Below are 10,335 nucleotides of genomic sequence, written 5' to 3' on the forward strand. Positions count from 1 at the left end.
AGTTTACTTACATTTTCACCACATAAAAATCCACGCAGGCTCCCTTGTCCCGTTCACCACAGAGGAGCCCTCTCTGTCAGTCTCCACTCTATGGACTCTGGGCGACAAATAACGGTGAAAGCCTAGGGAGAGTTTTTTTTTTTTTAACTTTTTTTTTTCCTTCTTTAAAATTGTGTGTCTCCTGGCTCGAAGTTAACGGGGGAAGGCAGGGCCGCTGTGTGTGCGCCATTCTCCTAAGTCTATTTCAACCCGCACCACAGGAAACGCAGGAGCTGATCCAAGTTCAAAGTCACGTTTGCCGACCCCTATAAGAAGTTCTTTATTTTTGTGGGAAAACCAGGGAGCATTCCCCAGATAGAGAGAAAGGCATAAAGAAAATGTAAAAAAAAAGAAGAAGAAGAAAAAGGAAAACAAAAATCAATAGGGAAGGCTGCAGCTCTCTTCTAGCTGAAGGAAAAGAAAGAAGCAGAAAAAAAAGAGGGTCTGGCCCATTTCAAAATCCCCCCAAAGAGCAGTATTTCAACAGGTTATTAGAGGCACTATATTACACATTGAGAGCCGTTCTGCAGATGTAGTGCCATAAATCACTGGAAATGTGAGTCAAAATGGGAAGTGAGAGCTCACGGAACGCACTGACAGCCTCAGCACTGCGTGCGGGGAAACGCCATCAATAAAACCTGCAATCTTGATCACATAAGGGGTGCTCCGGCTGCGTTATTATAAGGAACGTTCCTCCTCTCTGTTGGCCCGACAGCGTCAATATGTTGACATGTTGGAAGGTTACTTGTGTGGCTTCGGCGACCTTGCGTTTCATGGATGTTTGACCTCTGACCCGTTAAGACCACATATGCCGCCCCCTTGACTCCTTTTGGTAAAATAACCCAGTTTATGACAAAGCGTCTTTGTTTCAGAGGGAAAGAGAGGGTCTCTGATGCCCCCACACTCTTGTCTGAGACATAGTCAGCTTTTAGGTGATAAAGGAACTATAAGTCAACAGTTGTTACCGCAAAAAGCAAACATTTGTGCATTCATTTCTGCTTGAAAAAAACAAAAAAAACAATAAAAAATAAATTTCACCCCAGCGGCCAGTCATGCCTAAACCTAAACTTGTGTGTGTAAATCACCCGGAAAGTCCAGTGAAAAATTTTTATTACCAAAATCAGATTTTGTTTTATTTTTCTATTTTATTTTTTTTAAGTGTGTTTATGGATCACGTCTACATTTATTAGGGCTTGGGAAGCAAAGCTTCATAAACAATGCTCCAGCTGCTCCTGTGTGTTTTATGGGCTCCCATGAAGTAAAGCGCTCTTTTGGAGCTGATAGAATTTATTTATTTATTTTTACTACATAACAGCTGGCAAAAAAAGAGGTATAATAATTTTTTTGTTTGTTTGTTTTTTTAACTATAAAATTCTAGGATTAAATACCAAATTAAAACACAGTCACTCTTGAATTGAAATGACGTTAAATGACCGTTATAACACTTTATTTATTTACTTATAAATATACACATAAATATATATTTATATATACTAATACTAATTACAAAATTCATCAATCATTTTCAGCCTGTGGTGCCCTTTCAGTAAGTTTCCATTGAGTCAAACATTTTTTTTATTTTTTTATAGAAAATGATGAATTTGACGTCATCTACTGACTGATTGGGAAAAAAACAAAAAACAAAAACAACAAAAACAGACTTTTGGGACATTTTGTAGACTGTCAGTTGCGACACAGGAGTCAACAGTTTTTAGGTATGTTACTGTAGTTATGATAGGTAATTATTATTATTATTATTATTATTATTATTATTATTATTATTATTATTATTATTATTATTATTATTATTATTATTATCAGGGACGTTTAGCGTCAAAGTACGAGTTGGACTTGAAGAAGTAAATAGCATTTCATAAAAAAACTTTTTACAAAATGTGCACAGGGTTAAATGTAACGATTTTTTTTTTTTTTTTCCTTTTTACCAGAGGAAATGGAAATTGACATGTATATACAATTTCATAGTAGCGTAGCTGTGGTCTTGCTTACTTCCGCGTGGTTAAAGGCTGATCGAGTAACCCCAGATTCACACTTGATTACATTTGAAGAGCAGAAACTGGGATATTGAGGATTTGAATAACATCCGGTTAAGAACAACAAAACCTCCAGTGTGAATTTTGTTTCTTCTTTTAAAAATGATTGCAATTTTATTTTCTACTGAATTATATGTAACTTTGTCTTCTTTTTTTGTCCCTGTGCACTTACTTATTTATTTACTCATTTATTTACTTACCAGTGTCATTTTATACTTTAGTTTGTAATGTTTGAATCTTTTTGTTGTTGTATTTTCCCACTCGTGCGCTATTGGTCATGTTCTATGGTTGTTTTTTTTTTTTTGTTTTGTTTTTTTTTTGTTGTTTTTCTGCATATCTTGCTAACAGAAATTTCTAAATATTAAATAGATTTTCTTCTTTAAAAAAAAAAAAAAAAAAAAAAAAGAAAGAATAAAAAAACACCCTCTGGGTGTGTGCGTATTTTCCTCTTCAGTCAAGTTGTCATCTTATCATCTTATTAAAAAAAAAACATGCATCTGGTTTATTTATTTATTTATTTGGCAGAATAATAGTGAGGCATTTGGAAACACCAGCTCTCGGGGTGAACTGGAATGCACTTGTCGCGTAAACTGATAATTCGGTCATCCACACACGCACCGGCATCAGTAAACACACACACACGCACAGGCACGCGCGCACGCGCACACACATAGAGGAAGGGAGAGAGAGAGAGAGAGAGAGAGAGAGAGAGAGAGAGAGAGAGAGAGAGAGAGACGCACAAACCAGATCCGCTCGGTAACTTTGTGAGTACAACTTTTTGGAGTCAACAGCGATAAAGAGAGTGAGGGGGCGGAACCCTGCTGAGCCCCTGCGCTGAACGACAGCCAATCGCTTCGTTCTCCTAACTGCCAGTCACCGAAATCCGTCCAATACCCGCAGTGCCATTTCTAAACTGTATTCCCCACTGTGTCCTCCAACTGTTGTATGTTCTGCCAATCGCTTGAGGACAGAGTGGGGAAAGGAGCAAGCAGAGTTAGAAGCCGGACAAAAGAACTTATAGAACCCTTATGTACATATTTTCCTCATGTTTTAGAGCGCAAAAGCAGCTGCGGTGAGCGCGGATGGACTTGTGTGTGTAAGTTATGGAACCCCCTTTAAGCAAGAGGAACCCGGCGATAAGATTAGCGGATTTGGCAGCAACTCAGCCCCTTCCTCATCAGAATATGACAGGCTTCCCGGGGCTAGGGGGGCATCACCCTCTCTCCCACCATGCCCACCTCCACCCTGGGGAGCTGGGCAACGACCCCGGAGTGGCACTCACTCCATTTGGACCCGAGCACATGGCACAGACAAATGCTCTCAAACTTAGCCCGTCTCAGCACATTCAGAGCCATCCTGAAGCCCAGACCGCGGCATCTTTCACTCCTGCTCAGACCACAGTGGGTTTCCCCGTGGCTCACCCCCACTCAGGCTACTCAAGCAGCAGGGACTTCATCCTCAGGAGAGAACTCTCAGCCTCTGCTATGCATGCACTTGGCGACCAGCATAGTTCCGCCTCCTCCCCTCATCACCATGGCATGTTCATCTCGCCAACAGGTGCTTACGGGCACGCGGAAAGTGGGGCCCATTCACTTTTCACTGGACTCCACGAGCAGGCGTCCCCGGGCGCCCACCACCACCATGCCCTCAACGGGCAGATGCGCCTGGGTCTACCGGGGGACATCTACGGCAGGCCGGAGCACTTCGGGCACAGGCCGGAGCACTATGGCGCGTCCTCCCTCCACAGCTACAACTCCATGAACCTCAACGTCAACATCGCCGCCGCCGCAGCCGCTCCTCACGGAGCCGCGGGGGCGTTTCTGAGATACATGCGGCAGCCCATCAAGCAGGAGCTCATCTGCAAGTGGATCGACCAGGAGCAGAGCCAGAAGAAGCCCTGCTCGAAGACCTACAGCACCATGCACGAGCTGGTCAACCACGTCACGGTGGAGCACGTCGGCGGACCCGAGCAGAGCACGCACGTCTGCTTCTGGGAGGAATGTCCGCGGGAGGGGAAGGCTTTCAAGGCGAAGTACAAACTGATCAACCACATCCGAGTTCACACCGGGGAGAAGCCTTTCCCTTGTCCTTTCCCGGGATGCGGGAAAGTGTTCGCCAGATCGGAAAACCTCAAGATCCACAAGAGAACGCACACAGGTCTGTAAAGCATGCTTTTTCTGCGTCCAAAACTTTGAGAGAGAAAAATATATATTATCGCTGAACGTTTGCAGTGTTTGTTCGCCTCGTGCGTAATTGCGCACAGATGGAAGTAAAACATTTAACGCAAGAAAAAAAGAAAAGTAATTGAGAAGTAAACATTAATTACGCCTCTTCTTTAATATTAGCTTTTTCCTCCCCCCCCGGCTCACTGGTCCAGGCGCCCGGAGGAGGCGTGAAAGGATTAGCGCATATGATTTGTAAAACGTGCTTACGTACATACTACTGCACGCGTAAATGTAATTGTCCTCGGGCGTAGGACGCTTTACGCCATAGCAGTTCAGATAGACGAGGATCCCAATAGAGTGCATGCAACTGGATGCAAAGCAGTTCATATGACTGAGTTGACCTGATAAGTAAATTTTGGATGAGAATTGAACTGTTTCTCTTTATATATATATATATATATATATATATATATATATATATATATATATATATATATATATATATATATATATATAGATATATATATATATATATATATGCAAGATGGGTGTCATATCAGGATGTGATACCCATCTTAAAGATAGCAGGGTAGATATTATTATGGTAAACATCGCGAGAATTGTGTGAACAATATGTGTTTGGATCTGCAGTCAGATAAATAAAACGCTGCCTAACGACAAGGACTCTGCAAAAGCTGTTTATCGTTGTCTATACATTTTTAAGATTCCTTTTTTAAGTGCCATTTCTTTGCTGATCCTCGGAGGTTTTGTTGTTGTTATTTCCTGCTGCTGTTGTTTGTGTTGTGAGATAATTGTCCATTATCTGTACTGTCCAAGTACAGGAATGCCTGGACGAAATTATATTTTTGATCTTTTTTCTTTTTACTTACAGTATTTGTTTTTTTCAGATTAACTTTCCACTAAGTGACTCCCAATTGCTTTAATGGTAGTTTAATATAATTTCTGTTTTTTCTCTCTCTCTTTCTTCTATTTTTACTAAATAACTTCTTTGTGCCAATTTGTTTTAATTTTATTTTTCTTTCAGATGGATTTTTCTTTTTTTCTTTTCCTCGAGTTAACTTTTTAGAATTATTTTTTTTACATTAACTTTCAACTAGTGATGTTTATATATGAATTTAGAAGAGATTAAAATACCCTCCCTGAGGAGCATTTTCTGTCATTATCTTTTTTTTAAACTTTTGCGGAAGATGATGTTACTGTTTCACCATGTCAACAGTGTTATAATTTTAAATATCTTTTATTGACACGAGCCAACGCTCTCTGGACATAATCAGGTGAAACTTGATGCTTATCAAAAAAGTAGAAAATAAAAGTTCAGCTTTCAATAGTTTTAAATTGCACACATAAGAACTCGTGCCTCTGGAAGGGGGTGGGGAGTGGAGTGGGGAAGAAAATGCTGTGCGACATTACACAAGCGTCTCCTGGTGGTCTCCAGAGTGCCTCCCCCCCACCCAGCCACCCTTCTTCCAGCCACATGCAAACATGGAAAACCAGAAGGCCTGGAGGCAATGTTACACGTGTTCAGCAGAGGAATGAAGCTTATATGTTGGGATAAGTGGGTGTGAAGCAGCGGATGGGTATTCAGTGGCGGAAAGAGCAGTTTGTCTTTCAGATTTAACGCCGGCAAGTTGCGCTGCTGCAGCTCCGGCGTTCGTGTTGTGGGTTTTTGTTCTTGGCAGCTTTCAAACCCACATGATGACTGTTATGCGTTTCTCGTTTGTGTCCAAAGGAGAAAAACCCTTCAAGTGCGAGTTTGACGGCTGCGATAGAAAGTTCGCCAACAGCAGCGACCGCAAGAAGCACTCTCACGTCCACACGAGCGACAAGCCCTACTACTGCAAGGTGCGGGGCTGCGACAAGTCCTACACGCACCCGAGCTCCCTGCGGAAGCACATGAAGGTGCACTGCAAGTCCCCGCCGCCGCCCCCCTCCTCCGCCAACGTCGCCTACATCTCCTCCACGAACACGCTGGTGGCCGAGCACAATCTCTCGCCGGGCTCCGAGGCGCACCGGAGCCGCTCGGCGAACCTCTCCCCGCAGGTCACCAACCTGAACGAGTGGTACGTGTGCCAGGGGAGCGGGGGCCCCAACCACCTGCACACGCCGTCCAGCGACGTGCCGACGTCGGACTCGGAGGACGAGGACACTTTCAGAGGCTCAGACCCAAGGACGATGCTCTGATCGCCTGTTTACAAGCCGGACCAGACTATAATCAACTCGGCACGTTGAGTTGACCCCTTTTATAAGTACTGGCCACCAGAACCGCCAACATGCAGCTCAACGTCTGGACTGTGGATGCAATGCAGGTTCGCCAGAAAAGAGAGAGGATGACCCCTGACCTTTTATATATAATATATATATATATATATATATATATATATATATATATTATATATATTATATATATATATATATATATATATATAGATATATATATATATATATATATATATATATATATATATACACACATAAAGCCAGCAATTTCGACCCTTAATCAGACTTTTATATTTATTTAAAAAAAGTAAAATATTGACAGTGAATCTCAATTTGACTGATTTGACTTTATATTAAATAATTTACACACAGGTTTTTATAAAGTTTTGTATTTTGGACTTGAAATTTAATTTTCCAATTGGAAATATGTCACATCATGTCACACCAGGGGTTGAGGGGGAGGGGGGTGCACTGTCTGCTGCCTCATGAGTGACAACAAACAGATATTGATGACAATACACAGAAAATAAACCAATAAAAAAAAAGAGAAAAAAACAACAACAGCTTGGTTTTGGCAAAAAGCGATCAACCGAGTGTCTGAGCAGTGTCTCGTTTTTCAGATTATTGTTTTTTTTTAAATGCGCTATAGATGGAATTTTTTTTGTAATATTTAAGAACTATTTAAGACTGTATTTTATGCAAAAAAGCAAAACAAAAGGAAAAAAAAAGCACACACACTCACACACATACATGCAGGCGTAACACTCGTTTATATAGAGTCCAGTTTAAAAAAAAAAGTCGCCCGAGACCCTAAAAATGTCGACTCTGTATGGATTTGTACATATGTACCTGTACCAATGCTTGTGAATGTTGTGTAGTTTCATTGACGGAGGGATTCGTTTTGTACATTGTAATTTATTTGCTGGTGTCCGTGTTGTTAACTGGAATTACAGAAACACCAAAGAATAATATTAATAATAATATTAATAATAATAATAATAATGATCATATCAATTTTGGTGATGTAAAGAGCCCTACTGATGTCCGAATCTTCTTTTTTTTCCACAAATTTATGTTGAACTTTTTTAAAGATCTGTGCTCTGTAAAAGATGAAATCATCTACCTGGATAGGCCGTGAAATGTGAAAAAAAAAAGAAAAGTCCCTCCTCTCGCATGCCTTTTTGTAGTGAAGTGTCTTTCATATTGAGGTGCATGATGCCGGTGGACAGTAAGAACAAAAAAAAAAAAAAAAAAAAAGAGAGGAAGACATGAATCAGTTATGACTGTGCAGACCCTTGATGTTTCAGATTTAATTTCCAACACAAAACTCTTGGTATATTTAATAAAGACAGTCAGGACAAACACAGTAAGCAAGTGTGAAATGATTGCAAGTGAAGCCAAAATACCTATGGTGGCTATTTTCAGGTTTATTAAGACGTTTATGGAGGTGGTTCCCTGTTCTTTAATAGCCTTTTTAACTTTTATTAAGGGCCTACAAGCCATCAGTCTCAGCAGCAATGGGGGAAGCTGAAGTAGCGCCCTTATTCTCTTTAACATATTCCCAGAACCAGGCCCAACAGGCCAAGGAGGGCTGATATAAACTAATCACTGAGCTAATGGGAAAACTTACAGCCCCCTAATGGCGCTCGTTCCTGAAAAGGCTGCGACGACACAAAGCGGCTCAGGCATGAATCATTCATGGGAAAAATAAAAGATAAAAAGATATCTGACAATAAGCAAAGACTTGTATAGAGTGCATGAAGAAGGGAAAGGGGGTGGGGGGTAAAGTAGGTTCCCCTCTTATTTCCTCCATTTAAAAAAAACGCAGAATCTCACTTTCAAAGAGTTGCCCGTCCGTTCTATAGAATAAAAATTGACCGGCGTCGGTTTGTGCGAGCACTTCAAAGCTTCCACAGCTTCTCAGGGGGAAGGCCGCCCGCTTTGACAGCCTTGCACGCCGCGTTAGGATTTCTATGGCAATCGGGGGGGCAAGACACTCTCATTTGAATATGTCCGGTTGCACTGTCACTAAATGGAGTCCAATCAAAGCACGGGTGGGTTGGGAAGGCGATGCCCCCCTCGCCACCTCTTCCTCCTGAAGTGCATGTTGTCACTGGCAGGTACAGTAGGTGACACTGACATGCAAGCTGAGAACTGTACAGAGGTACAACAACAAAAGAAATCTCCAAAGAAACTTTTTATTCTTGTGATAAAATAGGAAAGGGGTGTAAAAGCAACTATTTCCTGTCGGAAATAAGACACACCTGACTGAGGTCAGCGTGGAGAATTTAATGAGAACTGGAAACTAGCTGCAATGCTCATTTAGAGCACAAGATGAGATGCTCTTAGCTGGTGCAAAAGTAGCTTTATTAAACACCGACCTCTGTGGGTTTTTGTCTTTGAACGTTACGATGAGTTTTCTAGACATGAAAAAGGGACAAAATACCACATTGTTTTACTTTTCTAGGCACCCCAACCATTAAGGTGGTGTGGTGTCATTAGGAGGGTGGGGGTCATTAGCAAATCCTTAGATACCTAACACAGTTCTTTTTTTTCTAAGAGTGACTGTAAGAGAGGAAAGAATGAACTTCTAAGAGTTGCAGAAACATGCACATTTCTTTATCTATCCATTATGAAAATATGATTTTGTCTTTTGTATTTTTTTTTATTTTTTGCCCTTAGAGCATGCTGCAAGTTTTCACGATAACCTTTGACCCTGCTGCTTCCTTGCTATACATGGCAAATCAAAAATGGGGACATTAGCTGCAATTTCACAGCAATTTATGCCAAAATTCATTATTTCATTAAATGGAGTTTGAACTCGTACATTGTATCAGGATCACTACTTAGGTTACAGTAAAAAAAAGAGAGAGAGAGAGAGAGAGAGAGAGAGAGAGAGAGAGAGTGCACAGCTCAAGTTGCGATCACTAACTTTTGCAGAGAGGAAAAAAAAAGGAAAAAAATAATAAAATTCTGCCATAGCAACAAATTGGAGGATGGGACAAGTTCCACCGCAGGGTCAATTGTGTAATTGTGTCAGTGTTGTGTCTTTCCAGTAATTCCGAGACATTCCGAAAAACATCATTTGCATGTTTCCAGACAGTTCCCACTTCATGTCACAGAGATGTGCAGTAGTGGCTGTCTGAGCGCAGTGAAAGCGATGCGCTTTCTTCTTAAAAATCGAGCTGCAGGATTGATCTGCTGAAAACTGTCGCGTTTTATGTTCATGCCATTAAAAAAGCTTGCAGATCTGAAAAAAAAAAAAACAAACATGTTATGTTGTGCGGTAGCTAATAATGACCACTGTGGGAAACGTTAGAACACAGTGCCTCTAAAACTTTACAGTGTCTTATAAATTATTCTAGATATAATTGAAAGATGAATCGAAAAGCAAAAAGCTAATAATAAGTAAGAATGAAGTAAATTACTATATTAAGGGATAATTACCCAAAGTAAAAGTAAAGACCATGAGTAAAAGTTGCTGGAGTTGCAATGGTTTTGTTTAAAATTGTGGATTCTGTGGGTGCAATCGCACACTCACTACAAACGGATGAATAATATCAATTGACTTTAGATATGTTTTCAATTTATTCCCCCCATTTCATACTTAAGTTGCCATTTTGGCTCTTTCAGGTTTCACTTCACACCTGACGAAGATAGGTCACAGAAAGCTCACAAATCTCACTTATCATTTTATTGAAATCAATACTGTCAACTGGAAAGCAAATATTACACTGTATTCCCATGTAGGTTAGGTTCTGATTCTTGTTTGCGCGCATCGCACGTAGCCAGTTGCTGACGTAAATTATTTTGTGAGATGACTTTGATAGGAACAAAAATCT

General features: G+C 40.8%; 1 protein-coding gene across 1 annotated transcript; it reads left to right on the plus strand.

The window, feature by feature from the left end:
- Nucleotides 1-2,944: 2,944 nt before the first annotated feature.
- Nucleotides 2,945-6,605, plus strand: zic5 (zic family member 5 (odd-paired homolog, Drosophila)). The gene is made up of 2 exons (XM_055031795.1): nucleotides 2,945-4,247; nucleotides 6,006-6,605. Exons 1-2 carry the CDS (start codon nucleotides 3,194-3,196, stop codon nucleotides 6,455-6,457), a joined length of 1,506 nt encoding a protein of 501 aa, XP_054887770.1. The 5' UTR covers nucleotides 2,945-3,193; the 3' UTR covers nucleotides 6,458-6,605.
- The last annotated feature ends 3,730 nt before the right edge of the window (nucleotides 6,606-10,335 follow it).

The sequence above is a fragment of the Poeciliopsis prolifica genome, unplaced genomic scaffold (assembly GCF_027474105.1).
Source record: "Poeciliopsis prolifica strain line A6 unplaced genomic scaffold, Auburn_PproV2 SCAFFOLD007, whole genome shotgun sequence".
In the NCBI taxonomy this organism is placed as follows: domain Eukaryota; kingdom Metazoa; phylum Chordata; class Actinopteri; order Cyprinodontiformes; family Poeciliidae; genus Poeciliopsis; species Poeciliopsis prolifica.